This window comes from Mastigoproctus giganteus, chromosome 1 (assembly GCF_048544385.1).
Source record: "Mastigoproctus giganteus isolate SK-2022 chromosome 1, ASM4854438v1, whole genome shotgun sequence".
Lineage (NCBI taxonomy): Eukaryota > Metazoa > Arthropoda > Arachnida > Uropygi > Thelyphonidae > Mastigoproctus > Mastigoproctus giganteus.
The window spans coordinates 76,193,098-76,218,653 of NC_143575.1; the positions used below are offsets into that span (position 1 = coordinate 76,193,098).

At 35.2% G+C, this 25,556-nt stretch overlaps 1 protein-coding gene across 1 annotated transcript in view; it reads right to left on the reverse strand.

Moving 5' to 3' along the window:
* Positions 1-25,556, reverse strand: part of CCT3 (chaperonin containing TCP1 subunit 3) — a 191,154-nt gene that overhangs the window by 15,005 nt on the left and 150,593 nt on the right. Inside the window, exons 11-14 of the mRNA XM_090380590.1 lie at positions 24,358-24,490; positions 14,344-14,425; positions 4,545-4,643; positions 4,211-4,397 (exon numbers count right to left, since the gene is read on the reverse strand). Of these exons, the coding sequence (XP_090236716.1) occupies positions 4,211-4,397; positions 4,545-4,643; positions 14,344-14,425; positions 24,358-24,490 (501 nt within the window). The remainder of the gene's footprint in view (positions 1-4,210; positions 4,398-4,544; positions 4,644-14,343; positions 14,426-24,357; positions 24,491-25,556) is intronic.

The window sequence follows — 25,556 nt, forward strand, 5'->3', positions numbered from 1 at the left end:
GACCTTTCCAATTTAACTGTTCAGCATGATGTAGGTACATCATTCTGGTGTTGGCAGCACTGCTAGTTTTTTTCTGTATAGATTACTGTAGCCTGGCTAGTGTAAAGGGTATAGTATAAGATAGATATAAGTGGCATTAAAATTAGTTTCATAAAAAGCAGTTGTAGATGGTGAAAGGTTTCTGGTAGAGCATCTGCTAATATCCACAGGAGTAGGATATTTGTTGTTAAGCAGTTGAATTTGTTTTCAAGATTAATCTGAAATCAGCATTTTTAGTGTTGGTGGAGCAAAATAAACCTATGTACCTACGAGTTTCATAAGCAGCAACTATAGCTGGCAAACACAAAGGTTTTTGCTAATACATCTGCATATGTCTAAAGGAGTAAGTTATTTAACGTTAAGTTGGCAAAAAAAAAAAAAAAAAAAAAAAATTCCAGATTAATCTGATATCTAAATCTTAGGTGATGGTGCAGGCAACCTGAATCCTGTTTTTGCTTTCCTTTTTATCTATCATGCCTTAGCTTTGTCTTTAATGTAGAACATAAAAAGTTATAGTGGTGGGCTACCTGCAAAATAGATAAACTTTATTTTTTTCTCTCTTAGCAAGATTATAAACATCATTCCACAAGTGACTGACATGTTTACAATAACCAGTACCACATTTAGGTATTCCAGTGGTAGCAGCAGTTAAATTTTGATTGGTAATATATTTATTAACAATCTATGTGTTTAGCTTCAATTAAGGTAATCATCGAAGGATACAATCACAGAACATTATGTTCCAAAAGGAAAAGAAGAATAAATAGAGGTCAGTATCAGAAGCATATCCTGTAGAATGATGAAAATAGATCTGGGAGCCAGTACTTGGAGAATAAGATCATGGTCAAGTACTGATTCATTCAGCTGCCAGCTTTTAACCATTTGGGAGGTTAGTTAGTTAGTTATTTGGTTTTTAGGAGCATTAGCAACTAAGGTCACATTGCTCCGGGATATGCAGTGGTCATTCCCTGACCTTTCTGCATCCTCCGTATTTGGAGGTGACGGGCAACCATTTGGGAGGAACTCCATTGTGGATGATGTCTATTAAAGTTGCCTAGCAAACTGAATAGTGATGGGCATAATTGATTATGAAATAAACTAACATATATATAGAATCTGTATATGAGGTACTACTGGCCGAGTGGTAATGGCAATTTCTCTTTAGTTTTAATAACTGGATCAAATACCCACACTGTCATGTTCCATCCCTCCATTTTTCTTATCAATTTCACAATAATCGGATGTTCTGCATTGTGTAAATTGCTTTCCTACTGGCTGTAGAAATCTCCATTAGCTAGTATTTTAACTTTCTTGTCTTTTCATCACTGCACAGTCTTGTGTTAATACTAAGACGGGGTTGTCTTCTAGTTTTAATTAAGTCAATTGAGAATCTTGTCTTGGTATCTGATCGTTGCAGTTGTGACATGTTAATTTTCTTGGTACTACTGACGGGTAAATAGTTATTGTTCTAAAATTGAGATTAATTATCTTAGTTTAATAACTCATTGTCTCCCACTAGATACTTTTTTTTTTTTTTTCTCTTTTCTACCTATTTTACTTCTTTTCTGGGGATGCCCTTTTCTCTCCTCCCCTTGCTTCCTGTCCACTTTCCTTCCCCTCCATTTCCCATACTGCTCCCTTCCTCTATATCCCATTTCCTTTCTTTGAACACCTTGGGGCTCCCAGGCTTGCCTGATAGCTCCAATAAGAGTCTCAGCTAAAAAGTTGTCCTTGGTGTGCTTTGCCAAGGTTGGGAGTCAGCAGACCAGACGTCCCCTGGATGCAAAGTTGTCAGGTGCCAGCACTCAACATAACAACACACATACTTACATACACTTGCTGGCCTTGACCAGCAAGTGTGCCTTTTCAGATGCTACAGTGGCATATAGGGCGAACCCTGGAGACCGCAATTGAAACAAACACGCCTGGACCTTGTAAATTTCATAATTATCTGCATATATTTGATGATTCTCAATTATGCCTATCATAAAACTAATGTGGAGCCAGCATTTACATCATAAGTTCTTCAATCTCTTTAAGACAATATAAGTGATTTAGAGAGAGATATATGAATGCAATAGTTAAGTGTTATGTCAAGCCCTATACTCACAGCTACAGCCTCTAAATCAGTTTGTAGGATATATCTGGGAGGAATTTAGAATATATAAGAACTGCCACAGCACAGTACACATCAGTTGCCATACCCTTGTCACACCTGTATAGAGTAATTTTGGATTAAGGGGCCCATGATGTTGGATTAGTTTCTTGCAAATATATGTCTATGGGGTCACACTGATTAATCAGATCATAAAAATCATCTGAATTCCTATACAGTCCTTTGCAATTCCATTGTACGATGTACATTATTTTGGTTAGTGATTAGAGGACTGAATTTTTTCCTCCCAAAAATAACAACAGCAAAAACTGGAATTTTGTTTATAACATTCATATTATCTTTTGCATATATTTCTAGTTATTGTTTGATATATATTCTGGTTCCCCTCCCCTATATTTTTTTCTCTAGTGACAATATTGCAGTGAAGTCTAATTAACGACAATCCACAACCAGGACACAAAGTAAAACTTGTGAATTAGTCACTCACACATTAGCATGACTTTTTTGATTTATTAGATGACCATTTTCTACATCAGCACATTAGAGAGGCATAGTTTTTATTGTCAAGCGGCACTGGGGATCTCCCCTAAAATCACAGTAATTATTTATTTATTATTTTTTTTTGTTAGTTGTTGGCACATGGCTTCTGTGGCCACAATGCACCTCCCAAAGTTTTTGCATTTTACTCTGATCCAAGCCTGAAGCGGGATTCGAACCTGCGACCTTTGGGTTGCCAGGCAGGCAACAAACTTGATCTAATTATTAACAGTAACTCGCGAATTAGGAATTTCCGGAAAAAGAACCACTGGTGGCAGTGATCACAGTAAATGTGGGATCTACTTAAAGATATAAGTACTGTCAAAGGTAAAGGGGAGGGATTTTGCTTTTGTGACTAAAATGGCCTCACAATTTTTAAAACCTATTCAGTGGGATCAACTGATGAAGTTACCACATTCTAAATGGGAAGTAATTGTAGAAGTAACTAGGCTTCTTACCCTAATTAAGTGATACTGTTTAAGGCATAGACCTAAATGAATGACAGATGAGTTGATGAGACTAATGGCAGAAATGAAAAATGTATGAGATGATTATGAATTAGCAGGGACAGAGAAATTCACAGTAATCACAAACTGGGCTGAAATAAAGCCATATGCAGGATACCATATCTCAGTTAGTATCAAAGGCCTTCTCAATGTCAAGACATAACATAACAAGGTGTTCATTCTGGAGAAAAGCATTACATATATTTGCTTCACTTTTGTCATGAGGTCTAGTGTTGATCTGTTTTTTTCTGGAAACCATATTGGCTCAGACTAAAGGTTATGCAAATCAAAAAACATGCTGACCATTCATTCAGCAATTTTTCTAAAGTTTTACCAAGACAGTGAGGACAACAGTTATTCAGATTTGAGTGATCCTTCCCTGGTGTCCTCAAAGTAGTTCTGTTATAAAGTGGCAATGCATGCATAAGGACTTTTCAATGTTTAATCATTTGGTAACAGATTCTGTCTAGGTGTGTTACACTTGGTTTTGTTTTGGCTAAGCCTTTATGCAATTCAGTTGTAGTAAATGGTTGATTTTATGGTAATTTTCAATTTGAGCTTTATATTTTTGAAACATTAGTCTGTATGATGATGTTGCTGGCAATTCTACAAAGATTTCCCCTAATAGGCGTGCAATTTTCTCTGACTCAGTGAAGAGTTGACTATTTCAACTCTTCACTGGCATAGGGGCTGTTGAAAATTTGCCTGAAAATTGTCTAATCTTATTCCAGATGATTCCAGCACCTATGTTTCTATTAATTTTGCTGGCAAAAGACATTCAGGACTCTAACTTTTCCACCATAACATTTATTTCCTTTGAGAATTCCTGACAAGTCTCTAATAGGATTAAAACCCAGACCTCTTCAAACTAGTGACATGTAGTAAACCCAAATCTCCTCTTCTATTTCCTTATAGCCTGGTCTCTAAAAAACAATTTAGATGCCTCTCATATGATGCTGCATACCAAGGGGTGCCCCATCACTAATTAACATAGCAAAAATTATGAACTTACCTGACCAACAGCCATTTCGACTGCACCACCTCCAGGTACCAAATATGGTTCCAGCATAACATTTCGAACAACACTCATAGCATCCTGAAGATTACGTTCTATTTCATGTAACATATCCTTGCTAGCTCCACGAAGAAGAATAGTGCAAGCTTTGGGATCCTTACACTGAGTAATATAACAGAAGTACCTATTAAAAATAAAAGACTTTAACAAAACAGTTTCATGATAACTAAAAATAAATTCTATGAAAATACACAAACTGCTAAAAATCACCTTGTACTAAAAATTATGAAATTAGTTCTGTTTAGTAAAATAAAAACAGTGAATGACTTACTCATCACCAATTTTTTTTATTTCAAATAGTCCTGCACTGGTTCCAATATCATCCTCTTTCAATTCATCTGTTCGACTTACAATTGTGGCTCCACAAGCCCTAAAATAGTAAAATAATAATGGTTTCTGCTTATCACACAATATTACAATCCCTCAAATTACATGATTAATGCATTCTGGGAAAATGTCATTCAAAGTAAAAATATGCATCTTGGGAGTAATTTACCTATAGACAGCTAAGTTCTGGATCATAATGCAGTAAAACCTTGTTAATTCCAAGTATACAGTCAAGTTTGGAGCATTTCAGTATTAATTAATCAAGAGAAAATTTGTCACTCTTATTAACCCCATGAAGAATTTTTTAAATTCTCATTTAAATTAGACTTTCATGAATATACAGTCAACAGATTAATTTAATCAATATGAGAAATGTAATGATTGTATTATGAAGAAATTTAGTATTTGTAAAAGAATAAAAGAAGTTTACCTCAATATGATAATTAGAACACTTCCGTATGATACTCTCCAGAAATTAAAATGAATAAAACGTCAACATAAAATGATTACAAAAAAAAAAAAAAAAAAAAAAAAAAAAGGTTTAACATAAATTTCAAAAGATGATTTTCCACCCCAAAGCTGACAACACTTTTTGAATTTAGTGATCACAGGAATGAAAATTACCGAGTATGTGTGATCGCAAATCGGAGATTAGATATGACCAGCGAACGTTAATAGAATTATCATGTAATTTGATTTTGACGGTTTCTGCAATTAATAATCTTATATAATTACGTTGGACACTAAGCCTTTTGGCCTTGTTGAATAAAAATGTATGTTTTTCATTAGCGGCATGAAAGGCTGCTGAACGAGAAGCACTAACTGAGAATGTGCACTGTTTAACTTGAAAATTCAGAGGAAACCACATAGATTCTTGGTAAGACGAGTCGCAATCACAGCAAGAAAGTTGTATACCAGGTCATTTTTTTGTGTTGCGAAAGAGGAAAGAACTGAGCAATTGCTCAGTATAGCGTGTCATTTCTGTATTGGTCTAGCCGCAATCTTAAATTTGGTATCTTTAAAGAATGTGTTAAGCTGTTTGTGCCACTGTTCAACGTATGGGACTCTCCAGGCATAACCTAGTGACACACACAATTATGGGGATTTTTTGAACAGCTTGTTGCAAAATTACATCAAATTAACACTAAGATACTCGGCTCAAAGTTACCATATTTCTTTTCTAAAATATTGTCTTCAAAACATCATCATTCCGAAGTTTGCTAGGGTAAATTTAAATCATAAAATTCGGGGCATAAAGCAACTAGCACTTGCCACATCATGCAATATAGTTAAACTTGCGTTAAAATCTCAGTATTCTAATAAACAAAAATACCTTTCCCAGGTTAGGAAACTTCATGACAAATTAAAAAATTACCTACACCCAAACGATCGGTCTGTATTGAAGACCTCCATAGATTTGTGACGTGAAACACATGGCACAGAAATAAAAAAGACACATTAACAAATTAAATACATTATCGGGGGTATCAGGACAGGTGCATGCGAGTTCGTTAACGACCCCCACATACATATAACGTGCTAACGCACAATCAGAATGCTTCAGCTATTTCTCGAACACCACCTCACCCAACATGTCTACATATCAACAGGTTACATATCTTTCCTCATATCTGCTATTGCAGGACCAGATTTCACTTTTACTCAAAGGATTAAATTATAATTTACCACCTCACAAGCTACCTAAAAAACAGTTTGTAATAGATATTGAATTTGGACTTTGTAATGCCCCACAAAAAGATTTATTTATTGAACAAGTTAACCAAGTGGCAAATAACATAAAAGAAATGCGACTTCCTAATTGAATAGACATGAAAGTTCAGCTTTGCGTGAACTTGGGGAAAATAAAGACATTATTATTCAGAGAGCAGATAAAGGAGATACGGTTGTAATACTCAATAAAACTGATTATATAAATAAATTAGATTCAATTATATCAGATACCTCCACTTATCTTGAAGTAGACCCAGTACTTTTTACCAATTTGGCCAATCAGTACAATAAAATGTTAACCATGGATCAAAAAAATGACTATGTTACCATGTCTCAGTTCAAGTAATTGAAGGCCAGAACATACAATATTCCTGCACTTTTTGGTCAGGTAAAATTGCACAAGACCAGTTTTCCTATTCGGCCCATTGTTTCTTACAAAAACTCGCCATTTTCATCCTTAGCCACATATGTATATAGTATTATAAAACTATGGTACATTATTTAATAACCTTAAGGACTTTAGACTCAGTGATAATGATAATTTATTCTCACTGGATGTTACTTCGTTACATACAAATGTAAAATAATAACTCTATACTGATTAATTATACGAAGCTTCCTATTAAATAAATTTTCCACTTAATTAATCCCATTGGCAAACCAAATTTTTGGTTTAAGAGGCTAAATATCGGAGGTCTATTTCTCAACGATTGAGCATATACATCTGATGCCTTTTCTACCCCGTATCACATAATATGGGAGGTATTTAGACAATGCTTTTCTTATTACTGATAGTAGCACTATCCAAGTCATTTTACATTCATTTAATAATATTCCTCCCAGACTCAATTTTACATTGGAAAGGGAAAATACAGATACTATGTCATTAAGTTTTCTAAATTTCACACTTACTCAGGACTCAAATAAAATCCAATTTAACATCTATCATAAACCAACAAACACTGCTATACTTCTACATAACAGCTATCACCTGTTCACCTACAAAAGGTCTATTATCTTTAATCAATTTCTCAAAGCCTATAAATATGGGCAAGTAAGCGTCAATGTCTTATTATGGGCGATTTCAATTTGCCTCTAATTGATTGGAGTAAATGGGTAGGAAACTCGACATAGGGAACAAAATTTTTAAATCAACTAGATGACTGTTATTTGTATCAACATGTCAGGGAAAGTACTAGAGAAAAGAATATCCTAGACCTCATCATCACCCATAAATCAGATGACATAACAGGGCTGACAGTAGAGGAACCAGTAGCAGGAAGTGATCACGGAGTTTTACGGTGGATGATGATGAGAGATGTAGCAGTAGTAAAAGGCAAAGGAATGGGAAAGAAAAGGAATTTCCTTTTCTGAATTTAATTTCAAAAAAGGAAATTACGATGCCTTAAGGTATTACATGGCCTCTATTAACTGAGTAGATATCGCACAGAGAATGAATACAATTGAACTGTGGTATACCTTTAAAACATTAATCACAGACGTCTTGAATGCGTATTTACCATAAAAAAAATACACCACGAGGAGGGTTCCAAGTTGAATGAATAGTGAAGTTGCTACATTACTTGAGCAGAAAAAGGTGGTATGGAAAGGTTAAAGAGCAATAAAAAGTACTGAAGCCTATAACAGATACAAGATGATCTGTAACAGAGCCACAGAAAAGGTTCGACAGGCAAAGGCAGCTTAGCAGAAATCACTAGCAAACAGAGGGGATAAGGAATTCTTCACATATATAAATGCCAACAAACCAGATCGGACCTTTACGTAAGAGAAAGGGGATAGTATTAAATACACCAGCTGCCGCTGCAGATGAACTCAACAGTTATTTTGCATCGATATTTACAAATGAAAAACCTTTTGTGGCAATGGGAAATTGTGGGAGCGAAGTTGAAAAATATGTAATTAATGATATTGAAATTTTGCAAGATTATTGAATGAAAAAACTTGCCTACAGACAAGTAAGGCTCCTGGAGTTGATGGAATATACCCTATAATCTTAAGGGAGGCGGCAAGTGAGTGCATTGAACCATTGAGGCTAATTATGCGAGCATCACTAGACTCTGGGGAGATTCCATTGGATTGGAAAAGTGCCAATGTATCTCCCATATATAAGGGTGGCTCTAAGAGTGAAGTGGGAAATTATCGACCTGTCAGTCTGACTTCAGTGGTAGGGAAAATCATGGAGGCAATGATCAAGGGTGGATTTCAGGATCATTTGGATAGAATTGAAATTCTCAAGGATACTCAGCATCGTTTTGTAAAGACTAAATCATGTTTAACAAATCTGGTTCACTATTTTAAAAGGGTCACTCACGAGCCGGATTTAGGGAATAATTTTGACATTGTTTATTTAGATTTCAGCAAAGCTTTTGACCCAGTCCCACATGAGCGATTGCTTTATAAGCTGGAACAGGTTGGAATCACTGGGAAAATTCTTAGATGGATAGCAGGATGGCTTCAGAGCAAGAGGCAGAGGGTTGTGATAAATGGTTATTCCTCAGATTGGATTGATGTAAGAAGTGGGGTTCCCCAAGGATCAGTATTAGGACCACTGTTGTTTTTAATTTTCATAAACAACATCGATGAAGGGATAGAGAGTGTGATGTCTAAATTTGCAGATGATGTTAAAATTGGTAGAGTAGTTAATGAACACTGTCAAGCTAAGCTTCTTCAGAGAGACCTAGATAGACTTCAGGAATGAAAAATGGCAGCTATGCTTTAATGGCAGCTATGCTTTAATCCAACAAAGAGTAAGGTATTACACCTGGGAAACAATAATCCCAAAATAACTTATTTGCTTGGTGGAATTCAACTAAACCCAGTACTAGAGGAAAGGGACTTAGGTGTTACGATACGGTCAAACATGAAATTCTCTGAGTATTGTAAACAGGTTGCAAGGAAGGACCATGGTGTCATATCGAACTTTTGCAAGTAGAGATAGGGACGTGATAATCCCATTATATAAGGCTTTTGTTAGACCACACTTGGAATACTGTGTTCAAGTATGGAGACCGCACCTAAAGAAAGACATAGACCTTCTTGAAAGGGTGTAAAGACAGGTAATTCGCCTGGTGAGATCGGCAAAAGGGCGTCCTTACGAAGAAAGACTTCGAATATGTGGGTTGCAGAGTTTGGAAACTAGACACCTTAGAGGAGATTTGATTGAGATGTTTAAGGCTCTAAGAGGCATCAGTAAAATGAATGAGGACGAAATTTTCAAGATTATAAATGATTCTAGGACTAGGGGCCATAATTTCAAGTTATGGGGGGAGTTGTTTAGACCGGATTGCAGAAAGTTTTATTTTAGCCAGCAAGTTATAAATTACTGGAATAAGTTACCTACATGGGTGGTAAAGGCTGACAGTCTGGGTAAATTCAAAGGTCATCTGGATAGTACCTTCGGGTGAGGGAAGCGCATAGGATGATAGGTTTAATTTCCTTTTCTTTTATTAATTATTATTATTATTATTATTTATTTATTATTATTTTTTTTGTTTTGGCTGGTGCAGCATAAGCCATAGGCTTTCTTGCACCATGCGGCCATTACTAATACTAAATGACGGAACCTGCTTTAGACTCAGATATAAAAATACAGATATTAACCAATAGACTCTTAAACAGGGGTTACCCCTTTGCTACAATAAACCGAATTAGAGTACAAGTTAAGGTTAGAATACAAAAAACTACACCAATCAAAAATAGTATCATCATAAAATACTTTATTTCTGTCCCATATGTTGAACAGTGACACAAACAGCTTAACAGATTCTTTAAAGATACCGAATTTAAAATTGTGGCCAGACCAATACGGAAATTACACACTATACTAAACAATCGTTCAGTTCTTTCCTCTTTTGCAACACAAATATATGACCTGGTATACGATGTTTCTTGCGGTGATTGTAACTCATCTTACCAAGTATCCATGCTGTTTCCTCTGAATTTTCAGGTTAAACATTATGCATCCTCAATTTGTGCTTCTCGTTCAAGCAGCATCAGAATTAGCCTTTCATGCTGTTAATGAAAAACATTTTATTCAAGGCCTAAATGCTTAGTGTCCAACACACGACCATTAATTGCAGAAACTGTCGAAATTAAATTACATGAAAATTCCATTAACATTCACCAGCCATATCTAATCTCTGATTCGTGGTTAAAATTTACATAAATTTTTTTTTTTAAATTAATTTTTATTGTGTTCAATTGATTTTTTAATTGTTTTCAAGTTATTTTTTTACTGTAATCATTTTGCATTAATGTTTTATCCATTTTAATTTCTGGAGAGTATCATACAAAAGTGTTCTATACATCACGCCGAGGTAAACTTCTCTTATTATTTTACAAATATTGAAATCGACACAGAACGTATACCGAGCACCACAGCTCTGGTTTATACTATCAAAGAAATTTAGTAAATTTGTTGCATGTGATAACAAAAGGTTGCCAAGTTTCATTTTTGTCACCATTATACAGTTTGATGCAGGGAAGCTATGCATAAAAATAAGCACTTTTTTTATATTATGTATAATTAAACATAACTTCTAAAGAGAGAAATTATCCATAATTTTGGATATTATCTGCTGTTTAATACTTGTAATCCAATCAAATAGAGTGACATCTTTTTTTTTGTGTTATCATTTCAGTAAAGTTTGTTAAGCTTGAATTGGTTTTACTATGCAAGCTGATTGTCAGCTTGCATAGAAGATACCTATGTCATCACTTTAGAAGAGATGACATAGGTAGACAGAAAAATGCCCAGTGTCTCAGTACAGCTAAAAAGTGTTTGATTACAGGTGTGAAATTTTACTTTAGTTGTGGAATTAAATTTATTTTTTTCTTCCTCTTTGTACACGTTTACTGAAAAAAAAACGGTTAACAGACGAAGCTGTGTGAAAGGAAAAATATTACACAAAACTATGTACTAAAACAAATAATGGATAACTAAAAAAAAAATCTGAACATCAGAATGATTCAATTTAAACTTGAAGGTTACCTTTCATTTTTTTTTTAGCTTGGCATGGAAAGTATTATTGAAAATGAGAAAAAAAAAAAATAAATAAATAAAGTGGCTTGCACAGTTTTCATGGTTAATCTCTTCTGCATATAGTAACTAGTTTATGCACACAACCAAGGTAAAATTTTACAGCTGGAATCAAATGCATATTTTTAAACTTCTACCTACCCACACTGGGTCTTTCTCAGCTGCTCTAAAGTAATATCAAACTAGTCAGCAGTTCACACAAGCACTCTATGGCTAAGGTATGCAGCTGTAATTAGCAAGAACAGTGAAGTGCTATATTACAAAGTTTATGGAATGAGTGGCAAAGCTAGAAGAGAGAATTATCACTTTTTCTGCACAGATTACAAGCATCAAACAGCAAATATCACAAAATATGGTCGGTCAGTCGCTCTCTCTCTAAGATATGTGCAATTATCCATAATAAACAACAGTGCTTATTTTAATGTATAGATTATATATTTATATCAAGATGCATGGCTATTATGGTGGCAAAAAACAAAACTGAAAAAGATTCCACATAACCTGTTATGAATTCTTTAAGAATTTCTTAAAAAATCTTCCAATGAAAGTTGAGCATGATTAAAGATGCACAGTACTTGTGTTGGAAACTGCAAGTTTAATATCATTAGCGATCAGTGTATTCCATCCCCCTCCCAGCAGTCTAAACAAATTGGATTATAGCTCATAACATGAGTTACAATTATGTGAATTCCCTGCAATTCCACATACTAATCCTAGAGAATAGAAACGTAAAACTGAATTGTGTCATATACTGTATAATGATGCCATATGGAGCAAACTAGCAGTCTTTGTCACAATGATGTTTGCTAGTAGTTGGTTTTGGTCTTGTCTACTTTATTTAAAAGTAGACAATCTATTCACGAGATCTAAATATGTCTATAACGAAAGTCCCAATTTGGACTTAAATTATAGACATATTTAGAACAATTCATACTTAAATACATATAAAACCAATGTTATTTCTGATTTTAAGAAATAACATCGATGAAGGGGTAGAGGACATGATACCAAAATTTGCAGATGATGTGAAGATTGGGTGAGTGGTTAATGATCAGTGCTTAGCAGAGCCCCTTCAACTTGGACAGACTTCAAGGATGGTCATAACAGTAACAGCTGTGTTTTTATGTAGCAAAATTCAAGGTCTTATACCTACTTCGGGGAATCACTGGCATCAGTGTTTTGCAGTATTCAACAACCGCATCTCCATATCTCGCCTTCCTCAGCCCTTCTCTTTATCTCTCCATCTCTCCATATCCATCACCTCCTCTCAATTCACCAATCATAGTTTCCCCAATCTCGCTCTGGGCCTCATCTCCTCAACTTTTTGCTGCATAACATGTTTCATGAATCCCTCACCTCACAACACATGTTCAATCAAATTTCTCTTTTCTCACTTTATCAACATCTTATCCTAACCATCCTCCTATCTCATCTTTCCAATCTTCCAATTTCAAAGTCCATATCTCTACTCCATAAAGTACCACACCACACCACATTCCATACTAGACATACTTGAGGAACAGAAACCACCAAAAAAACTTGTACACCCGATGAGTTTAATAAAAAATGGTAGAGGAAGAAAGGGATTTTAGTTACAATACACATCACAAGGAAGGCCTAGGAATCAACACAATACACATCACAAGGAATCAACAATTTATCAAACATACACTTTTAGAGGTAAGGAGGGTATAATCCCACCATACAAGGTAATTGTAAGATCAACACTCGGAATAGTGTCCAAGTGCAGAGACTGCAACTAAGAGGAAAAAAAAAAAAAAAAAACATTCAGCTACTAGAAAGGGTACAAACACAAGCAACCTGCTTAGTGAGCTCTGGAAAAGGGCGCCCATACGAGGAAAGATTTCAAATATGTGGGCTGCAGAGCTTGGCAATTAGACACCTCAGAGGACCCCCAATGGAAAGATTTCTTTGGGCTCTGAGAAGGGATAGTAAAATGAATGAAAGCAAATTTTTCACTGTTATAAATGATTACAGAACTAGGGACCATAAATAAAAATAAATACTGGAATAAATTACCTCCCTGGGTAAATGAGGCTGATAACTTGGGGAAATTCAAAGGTCAGCAGAATAGTTACCGATGTGAGGAAGGAAACACATAGGTTGCTAATTTTTTATATATATTTTTTATTTAATTTATAATTTGGGGGAGGGAGGGTGCAACAAAAGGCTGTGATTTCTTTACACTATGTGGATAGTGTTGACAATGACAACACCCCTGCACACTTTCTACAAGAGATTCGATTCAAGAATTTCAGACTTTTAGGGACAAGCCAAGAAAATATCATTTCTGTGCATCCCACATTTCCCATTCATTCCTCCAACCAGCAACATAACATCCAATGCTTTAGCAACACCAGGCACATTATGTAAGAAAATGTGCATTGCTGATGAGATGAAACTGGACATCTGAAATAAAAAAAAAAAAAAAAAAACAGGACATCTGAAATCAAAAAGCTATTGGCAAATAGCTTTCCATACAGGCATGTGGCTTCAACACCTTTGCATCAGTACTTAGGTATTAATTGTTGGAATTATGAAAAATCAGCAAAGATATAAATGTTAAAAACGTGGCATTTCAATTTATCACATTTTTCTCAAAACATCATGTTGCTACCAAAGCAGATATCAAAATTTTACTTGAAGGTAACCGAGATCTCTGAGGGTTAGAACTGTTATTTCTATACAACACACACCTGGGAAATAAGCTTGGGTGAGAAACAGCCTCGTGCATGTTCCAAAGGGTTAAAGAAACAGTATTTCACGATGAATCAAAGCTAATGCAGAAATTATAATTATAAATGTTGATACTATACTAATATTATTATATAGAAACAGTTCTGCACATATTTACATTCAACTTAATGTAAAAAGTTCAGATTAGCAAAAGATTAGTTATATTTATTCAGTAAAAATTGTTATTTTAAATTACCTAGCAATTCGGTTGTTATCAGTTTTACGAATCCGTCGAATAGCAGATATGTTTGCCTTTACAAGGTAATGCTGGGCTAAATCTGGAAAAAAAAAAAAAAAAAAATTAGTATGAATGAATAACAATAAATTAGCATGTAAATAAAAACAAGTTAACAAGAAGCATTTCAATATATGTTGAGTGAATAGCACGATATAGGGATTAACAATTTTAAAGTTTCCTTCTCATCTCCATGTAAAGGTAATAGTATTTTGAAGCAATTTGATAACAGAATCCCAAAATGGTTTCCAAAATGTCTGTAAATATGCAATAGTTTAGTATATTAAATATTTTGGGCATGCATTATTGCTCTTAAAATGTACAAATATGTGGGAAAAAAATACATAACATCAAGTAAAGCATACACTTGTCATTTGTCAAAGTACCACTGTATTATTTAGAAAGTAATTATTTAGAAAGAGAACTTTACTTAACAACATGTATTTGTTTATGCCAGGATCAAAAAATTTAGAGCCAACAGAGTATACATGCTAGTGAATCTCACATACGAGTGTGGTTCAATAAAGAATCACCCTGACGTAGCTGCAGAGGTGCTAGCCTGTTGATTCTTGGCACAGGTTTTAGTCCTCCTCTACATAGCCACTGTGCAGATTTATACATTTTTCACATCAATGGATGAGGCTACAGATACCATTTTTGTAGAAGTGGTGAAGTTGGTCTTTGAACCATGACTCTGTTGCAGAAATAAGTGTCTCATCATCAGGGAAGTGGGTTCCCCGAAGAAATGATTTGAGGGAAGGAAACAAGAAAAGTCTGATGGTGCAAGATCGGGTGAGTAGGCTGGATGGGGCAGTATTTCATGTCCACAAGCAGTCGCTTATGTTGTTGCAATTTCAGAAGTGTGAACTGGGGCATTGTCTTGAAGCATTCTCACACCTAAATGTTTTGATTTTCTCCCATAATTTTGTGAGTAAGTTGGCATAATAGGCACCTGTAATTGTTCTACCTTTCAGCAGGTAATCAGTCATTATTATGCTTTTCTCATCCCAAAACACTGTCAGCAAGACTTTTCATGCTGCCGCTTGCCTTCTTGGGGGGGGGGGGGGTGAGGACCATGATGTCGCCATTCCACGGACTGCTTTTTACTTTCAGGGTCGAAATGGTGCATCCAACTTTCATCCTGAGTGATTAGACAAGAGAAAAAGTCTTCCTAATTTTTTTGGCACAGGGCTAACAACTCTTGTGATTTCTGTTGTCTGTCAATCAGCCTTCTGGAAACCAGTCAGTAATCGGGGAATCCATCATGCACTCAATTTCCACAAATGGAGTTGGCCATGAAGGACTGTTTCAACAGAGCCCACACTAATCTTCACCTCTTAGGACAATTCACAAACAGATATCCGGCAATCTTCCATGATTAACGACTCCACTTTTCTGATCGTGCTGTCATCAATGGCTGAATGGGCTCAGATTCTACCAATGTCTGATCACATCTAAACTGTCTATGCCAGTGCTTCATAATGCCATTGGATGGGGCTTCATCCTTATATACAGCAGTCATCTCCTCGTGGATTTCAGCTCTGGCTTCAACTTTGTCCATGATGCTACTTTGTCAAACGTTCAGCTCTGTAAGAGAAAAACAAATTAAGATACAGGGCTGAAATTTTATACCTTTAGTACAGAGATATGTATGATGCTACACACAAAATATCATGACTCTGTGATATGTGGAAGTAGGTGAGGGCGATTCTTTATTGAACCACCCTCGTACACCTGTCAGTAATCAAATTGACAGAAGTTGCACCTCATAATAAAGCAGAAGGCTAAAAGTTGTGGGTTTTTTGTTTTTTCCCCCCTCTGAAACAGAGCGTAACTGCATTTCAGAGAAAATTTTGGGCTTTTTGAAATCCATTTGGCACCTGCAAGAAACATAATACTGTACTACCATTTTTCCTTAGAAGAGGAAGACTGTGTAAAGGAACAAAAATGACCTCACCTGGCCAGTTTGTTTCCTAGAAAACACTGAAGTTGCTCTCCAAATTGCAATGTAGCATAATCCAGCAAAGTCAACAGCTTGTGAACTTAGAATAACTAGATGCTCTGTTCCAAACATGCTTCATCTGGATTTGAGAATGTTCTTCACATACAAAATTACTTTTTGAAAATGATAAGCAGAGAAGACTTCAATCCATAGCAAGGGCAGAAATTCAGTGTTACACATCTTGTATTCATATGAAGCTTATCTTCATCTGCATAGGACTGTAAACAAGCAAAATCTCCCCTCTAGCAATATGAGAAAAAGAGTTGTTGGTCCTCACTTATTGTCATATTGCTATCCTGATCATCAAAACTGCAGGCATTTTTGGCTACATCTGAATCCAACAAATCCATATGGAGACCTGCAAGTGATGATTTAATTGGACCCTTCTTCAACAAAACTGTTAACTCAGCACTATATGCATATGCTTTAAGAGATGTTTTTACTGCAGATCATGCAACAGATTACAGTGGATACCCAGTGGTTTATGCCAGATGGTACCATGCCCCACATAGGTTGAATTTGTTGCACAATGTTTTTGGCCCTTGCATATTGTTATCCTGGTCATCACAACTGAAGGCATTTTTGACTACATCTGACTTCAGACTTGAACCCATGACTTTTCTTGAAGGAGAAGTTGTTCCGCAGGAAACCCTGCAACACTCATGGACTTGTGAGTCATGACTGTTCAGCTGTGTTCCAAAAACTGACAAAGATACGTCACATAACTGCAAACATTGATGCATGCCTACAGAGACTTTCTCATCAAAATAAAGGACATGTTGAATATGTGGTAAAATAAGAACGCATTCTAAGAATGTGATCATGAAAATTCGTGTAACAATTAATAAACAGATAAGTTTCTTAGAAAACATTCAAATGTGTCAACATTCTGTGTACCTTCTTTATAAAGTGTAATTCTTTGAATTTAATATAATTCTAAACACAGTTTTTATTAAATGGCTACTCAGGTTATAAAGGACAGTGATTCACATCCAACAGTTCTCAAATGGTGATCTGTCTTGATAATGCAATGCTAGAAGTGTCATTCAAAGTATTTTATTAAAGTTTTACGGGCTCCAGGGTTTCCCCTATCCACCGCTAAAAGATAACAGTATACATAGTGTACAATTTAAGGCAACTATATACAATGATGATGATGATGATGATAATACAAAATAAACACTGGACTTCCGAGTCCAGCAGACTGATTAGGTACATCAAGTAAGCAAATCCAAAAATGGAAACAGTCTACAAACAAGCCAAAGTGATTAGGCCCCAACAACAAGCTAAGCATTACAAAGACTTATACTTCAAATGAATAGTTACAATTTCTGGTTTCCAAAACAATAGAAACCCTTCCTTCTAAAATTCGAAAAACCCAGTAAAGTCTTTTCAACCAACCAACAGACAGCAGTATTTTTCTATCAATTAACATTAACTTAGTATTTTACTGAACCTCAGGAGTAAGAATTATTTTCCTCTGTTTAAACATTTTCTCTGTATAGGTGGAGAAGGCAGCATAATACTCAGGACAGTTAACTAATCTTGGCAGTTCAGAGCAATCAAATACATTTGTGAGAAGTTGGAAGTCCAGTCTTAAATCATCATATAGAGGACAATGAAAGATGAGGTACTCAACAGTTTCTTGAGCACCACAACTGCAGGGAGGAGTGTTACTTAATCTGAATGAGAACAATTTAGATTTAAGACTGCCATGACCGGTATTATAGAAAAGTAACATATAAGCCAGGATTGAACCAGTCCATTTCCTTATCATAATCAGCAACCCTGGAAAAATACCTAAAGGTCTCCCTATCCAAGGTAGAAGTAGACCATGTATTTTGCCACGCTCTACAACATTCATTTCTTATTCTTTTAATGTCTACATTTCCTTGTAAGTCAGTATTATAAGTAAAACCATTTACAACCGCAGGAAAATTTTTTCTTCTACAATATAAAAAATAGTGTAACATTACTTCGTATTGGATTGGCAATCGATGACTGAGGACCTGGAGAGCAGCTGTAGAGATAGTTCGACAAGCTCTGCTTACAGCGAGATGAAAAAAATCTTTGTGCTTGAGTAAGATATTTTTGAACAAGGGAATTACCAATTCTATATCCCCCAGGCCCCAGCCGCATAACACACAATTGGTATAAATATACAAGAGTAGTATAATTTAATAGATTTCTTTACACCAAAAGTACTCCTCTTGGTAATTTTAATAATTTTATAGGTTATAGCTTTTATTTTCTGAAGTACGTATTTTGCATGGTAATTAAAATTAAGACAGTCATACAAATAAATTCCTAAGTATTTATGCTGCCTAGTACTCCTAATCATTTCTCCATTTAACTTAATAACAGGTGGTCTATTCACGTCAAGGAAGCTCTTTAGCAACATTTGTTTTGTTTTATTAGTTGAGATTTGAAGTTTGTGTTTGACACCAGATATTCAAGTCCTCGAGAACTTCAGTTGCTCTGTGCTCGAGCTCCTGGCGGGAATTGCCAAAAACCAGAATAAAAGGTCGTCTGCATAAGAGAGCTGAAGGATGTCGTCACCAAACAACTGAAAGCCACCCACCAAGGACCATGTTCCAACACACAGGGCCAAGAACTGAGCCCCGAGGGCAACCTCTGGTAACAGATCTTGCGACAGAACAAAATCCTGAAGTGACTGTGATGCTGCGAGAATCAAAATAATTCAAAAGGAGGCGGTAAATGGGAGCAGAGAACCCCGGCTTCTCTGGACGTCGTCAGGACACTGCCACAAAACAGCGTCAAATGCCCCTCTGAAGTCTACAAAGAAACCGAGGACATATTTAGAAGTGGAATTTTGAACAGTATTCAGAACCTGACAAATAGCATCAACAGTGAAGTGAAGACCATCCACCAGTAAAGCCGAATTGAAGTGGGGAACTTAGATTTCTATCTAAATAGCAATTTTTCTAGGACTTTACCAAGGATGGGCCTGTAAGAGGCCGGATCATTGGAGGGTTTGTCAAAGGACTTAAGCAGAAGTTTAAGTCTAGCCTGTTTCCAAGGCAACGGGAATAACCCCGAAGACAGACAAGCATTCATTAGATTTAATATTATTAATGGGCAATTTTTCCAAAATCTTTTAAGAACAGTAACCTCAAGGAGGTCCTGCCCAGGACACTTTCCATCCCTTAAGGTTGAGATAGCAAATTCCCAGCTCAATACTGACAGGAAAAAAAAAAAAAAAAAAAAAACTCCATATGCATACACACCATCAAATCAGCACCAAAATAGCCAAAGAACCAAGAAATTTGGTACCTTCACCTTTTACAAAAGTTCTGCCTCCATCAAACAGATCAAAGCCGCAGTCCAGCAACCCCAACAATCCTAGAGGCCCCATGTATAAGATAAATTGTAGATGTGGAAGTACATATATTGGGGAAACACGCAGATGCCTACAATGTAGAATAAAAGAGAGCACAAAAAAGATGTAGAGTATGGCAGAATTCAACAGTCTCATACAGCTCTCCACACCTTCCAATGTGGCAACACCTGGAATTTCCATAACACAAGTATCCTTTCCACAGATAGGCAATATAATAGAAGAAAATTCAAAGAAGCATTTCTTATCAAATTATTCGGATCCTCAGCAATCAACAAGGGTTGAGTTCAACCCACAGTATTTTTATCTCTTTAAGGAGAAAATAAGTGAAAAAATCAGGAGTCAGAACACTAAAACACATGCCTGAATGCACCATTAACTAAAATGAGGTAGTACACCATCATGTGTATGTGATTACATGACATATAGAAGAACAACTTCATCTAGTAAACTGCATAATTCATTCCTTAAAAAAAATTTCAGAATAGAATTCTTCTCTGGTTAACCTTCCAGGCAAAACAAAAGGATCAAGTAAGCAGTTTGCAATAATTTTTGCTCATACATTAATACTAAATTGTTTCTTGACTGGATGATGCAGATTCTTCTCTGCCCAGTCAAGACAACACAGAGTATAAAAAGCAGAAAAATCAGCTTCAGTAAGACCCTGTAACCTGTCATTGTATTGTAATCATTCTGCACACAGCATTGAGCAAACTAAGTTTGCTACTTGGTGCATCGATCTCATATTGTGTAGGCACTCTGCCACAAGTTGCCTTAGTATACAGCACTATTCTAAATAAAATGCGCTGCTCCAGCATGGCATCTGTTCTTTTTGTTTTATGAGATCGATGCACTAAGTACAAATTTAGTTTGCTCAACACAATATACAAAATGAGGCTATGTCCTTTGTGCACAGTTTTTTAAAGAACTGTTCATGTTCCCAGCATTTAACAGTTTGAAACTAAACTCATGCTGTAAGGAATAAAAGGAACTTTTGCCTAACTTTGATAAAACAAAAGTCGTTATGCAGAGATTAAACAAGGTGAAATAAAAACCTGATAATGGAAAAACTGTTTTTAAGTTGCAAGCAAAGATCATATAAGTCTTGTTTGAATGAAGTTAATAAATGTTGTCTCAGAAGATATCCAACTGGGTAATGTAAGATGATATTTCTTTTACTGGGAAGCAGCAAACAGCAATAATGAACAAATTTTCAAAAAAAAAAAAAAAATATATATATATACATATATTTTAGGAATGCATTTGCTACATTTTGATGCATCTTTTAATTGACCAATTTTTAATAAAATGAATATAAATGACTTTGTTTAGAGCATTCATTTTCATTATGGATAATTTGATGACAGTTTTAGTTCATAGTCATTGTTTTTGCTCACATACTTTTTTTTTAATGTAACAGGATATATACCCCTCCCTTTTTGAATTCCTGTATTCAATCCTGCCACAAAAAGCAAGAAATTTATTTTTCTTAAAAAATCAGCATCCAGAAAAATTGACCAGTATTCCAAGAGAAAATCTGTATACATGAACTTCAATATGAAGCTACTTAAACAACTACCATTTCTCACTGCAAGTGAAGTGGTATTTAATGCCACTGGAAAATTGACACCACCACCCCAGGTCAAAAAGATGAACACTGCTTGCTAAAACAGTTATGAAAGAAATGTCAAGAACTACATAGCATTTATATTGAATATACAAGAATAGTGAATGTGCAGTGTTCACAAATCTCCTTTACAAAACTAGTATGTTACTGCACCAATAGGGTACATAATACAAATCTGAAAACACATCCAAGGGATGAATATTCACCAGTCAATGTGCATGCAGAAGATGGCGACATATTGCAAATCTGTAATCATAGAAAAATTAACCAATAAAATTCCATTTTGGTTTTGTCATTGATCAGCTGCTTCTGTGCGAGCTTTAACTTGAATGGTTTAATCCTCATATGCCAACATGACAAGTCACACACTGCTGACCTTGGCACGTTAAGCTCACAACTGGCATGCCCTACAGATTTCCCTAGGTTTTGCATAATATTTCCTTCAACTAGTTTCACTGTGCACTCACTGACTTTTGTTTGACCACCAAGTCTGCCAGTATGAATGCACAAACAGATGTCCTTGATGAATTTTTTGTACCATTGCAGAAATGTATATCTACTTGGTGGCATCTTTTTAAACTGTGTTCAAAATTTAAGAATAAGTGGTAGACCACACCCTACTGATCCAAAGTACACACTATAGCTTCTCAGGGTTGGTATATTCTGCCATAGTTTTGCAATTATGCTGTCATCTACTGCAGAGTGCACTTTTCCATACTTTTTGGTGAATAAAAACTCAGTTATCTTCTATAACCTGGAAGTTGTTTCAGATTTGTATTTTGTACCCTACTCACACAGTTTTAGTATGGCAAAGTAGGTAAGAGGATACCCTGCATTTGTAGATATGGAAAAGCCTCATGGGCTGAAAGCATGGTCAAAAATGTGTATGCACTCCACTGGTAAGGTGGTTCTTTTTTTTTTTTTATGTACATACAACAACTAAATTCTGTTCTGTATACAGGCTTGCTATAGTATTGGGGTTTTTTTTTTTTTTTTTTTTTTTGTAACAGCATCTTTCAGTGTAGCAATTTTATTGCCTTGCTATCAGACAGCCCAAATATGTTCTAAATAAACATTCCTTAGCAGCAGTGATGAATGCATGTTCACAATATATTGTGTCAGCTGCTCGGTGAGTAATCCATGGCCATAACAAGTCTAATTAGTATTACTGCAACGGAATTGACCTTCAATGAAAATGCCCCTTAACCAACAAAAATGCACATGTGTGTCAATTACCCTTGAAAGCATCCTGTACAGGAAGGATGAAAATACCAAAAAGATGTCTATTAAAGTGCCTGTAGTGGAGAGTGGCCATTATGGTGAGACTATCTAACATGTAATTTCTAATATTTCTGGTTGGGACCCAAGCTTTCATCCACACCAAGAAGTGTCTCTTTTAGAGAGAAGTCCACTAAGGAAGGCTTCACTGTATTACCAGAATGAAGATTTATTTTCTTTTGATGCAACTAAGGGCTCCTTTCCATACATTTATTATTGACATATCCTAAAAAGGAATAAAAGTTAGTCATGTAAAGAAATGGGTAAAAAGTTGTTGTTATTTGGTTTTTAGGAGCATTAGCAACTAAGGCCATATTGCTCCGGGGATATGCGATGGTCATTCCCTGAACTTTCAGCATCCTCCGTATTTTGTGGCTCCCAGGCTGTTGCCTCCTGCCCGCCTGGCTACGGAGGTGCAAGGGAGTAAAATGGCTGACTGGCAACAGAACCACCTACCAATACATTCCCTGTTTACTTCTGCTCAGATTTTTCCCATTAAGTTTGTATAACTCATCACAATATTACACTATTAAAAACCCACCCAAAGTATGGAAGTATAGAGCAATGTCATGCAAACATTTTCAGCCATAGACCCAGTCTGATTCCTAGTTCTACTGCAGGACTCCCCCCCCCCAAAAAATAAAATACAATTTTGTTTTGTTGCTCTCAGTAATAAAACACTGATCAACAATAAATAAATAAATAATAATAATAATAAAAAAAAAAAAATATATATATATATATATAAAAAACAACCACAAATTGCCATTCCACATTTAAAATAATAAAATTAAAAATATAATTATCTGTTTATCTGTCCTATGCAGTCTGCTTAATACATAATCACTTATATCTCTGCTTCCAGGAATACCAGAGAAAATAAGATTTCTAACTTACCTCTCAAAATCAGTGTGATGGGTAAGAACATCCCCCCCCCTGCTATGGAACTCATTATTGGCAAACATAATGAACAGAGTCCACCTTCTTGCAGATCCTCTACAGTCCATGGACCACAGTTTACAGACCACCAGTACAGCACAATGAAATTTTACTTACAAAGATATACATCTTTATTTTCAACTATATGTACCATAAGAGGAATAAAAATACTGCAGAACAACTAACAAAGACAACAAAAAAGGATTTTTTCCATATGCAAAATTTCTCTCTTCTCATTTCAGTCACTGAATGAAATGTCAGATTTGTTGAAGGAAACAATTTGAGATCTTTGGCATTTCAGAGAAAAACACCACCTACTGTGAAATGATACAGTAAAATGCCTTTTTAATAGTTTTGATTATTAATGTCTTTTATTAGCTTGTAAAGACAAGAGAGAAAATTGTTACTAAAGTTTAATCTCATAATCTTTAATTTATACTTAATAGCGCACAAAATAATATCCAAGTTAGTTACATATTAATTGATATATAGTTCAGAAGGAGGTGGCTCTCCAGTATTATGAAGTCTGTATCATGTAGAAATATAAAATTATGGCAATGTTCAGTAACTTAGAAGCCAAAATTAAAAATGAAATATGAGAAAATTCTCTAGAGGCAACTTGTATCTAAAAAGTATACTGTCATATGTAAGTTTGCATAACTCAATAACAGCAGTCAATCAAGACCAAATTTATGGAGGATAAAAGTATTTTAATTCCAATTTAATTCCCAGGTAGATTTGTAAAACTAGCTATCTATTATTCATGCATACCGCTAATGCCTTTTTCCGTAATCACAACATCAGGTTTGAGACGAATTACTTCTGAACACATTTGTTGGATGTACTGCTCTTCTAATTCTAGAATTCTGGAAAAGTCTTCCTCTTTTAAAATCTCTATATTTGTCTAAAAATGGATGGGAAGAGAATAATTTAGTTTAATCATTCACATTGATTTGAAAGACAGGCCATTATTTTATATAATAACAACTTATTATTTTAAAAAAATCAAATCGCTATCTAAAAATCAGCAACATACCCTAGTTTTCAATAAACATCATTAAAAATAATAGCTTCTACCAATACAAACATTTGAGGTAAATTTACAACTAGTCTTAATACAACTTTGACAATATTTTAGCAATTCATGTTTTATCTACTTTCCTCACCAATTGGAGGAAAGTGCAAGACAGTAAAGCAAGCTTGCTATCAATAACTGTACATGATAGATACCAATATATCATGTACAGTTATGATTAGGTTTAACTGATATGATTAGGTTTAACTTAATATCATTAATTTTACACAATTGTGTGATAATTAATACATTTATAGAATATTCAGTTAAGAATTCAAAATAAAAAAATTTTTTCTCTCAAAAAAATTTAATTTTGAATTCTTGGCTGAATATTTCAGAAATGTCTGTTAATTATCACAACATTGTGACACTGACGTCTGAAATCAATCTATGAAAATGCACGGGCTTTAAATTTGCATTCACTCACCAAGAGGCCCAAAGGGTTATTTTTGGTTAGTTATTTGAATTTTTTAGGAGCATTAGCAACTAAGGCCATATTGCTCTGGGATATGCGGTAGTCATTCCCTGACCTTTCCACATCCTCAGTATTTGGTGGTGACGGGCTCGAACCCCGGTCTAATCAAGAAGCATGTGCTACCATGTTGCCTATCGCCAGGCCTAAAGGGAGTTTTTAATATAGAACAAGTATTTGTCACAGTTTTGTTCAGAAAATATTGAAAATAAAGGTGATATTTAAAAAAACAAAAAACCCATTTTTTTTTTAGAGTTTTCAAATTTTTGCATGCACAGAGGATTAATTCCTAATTTTCATGCACCTAACGCAGGAAATTTTCACTTTTACAACAGCACTGTGCAACTATCCAAAGTTTTCATGGTGTGTTTTTTGCATTTCATATACTGTGGAAACATACATAGCATTGTTGTTTCCAGGACA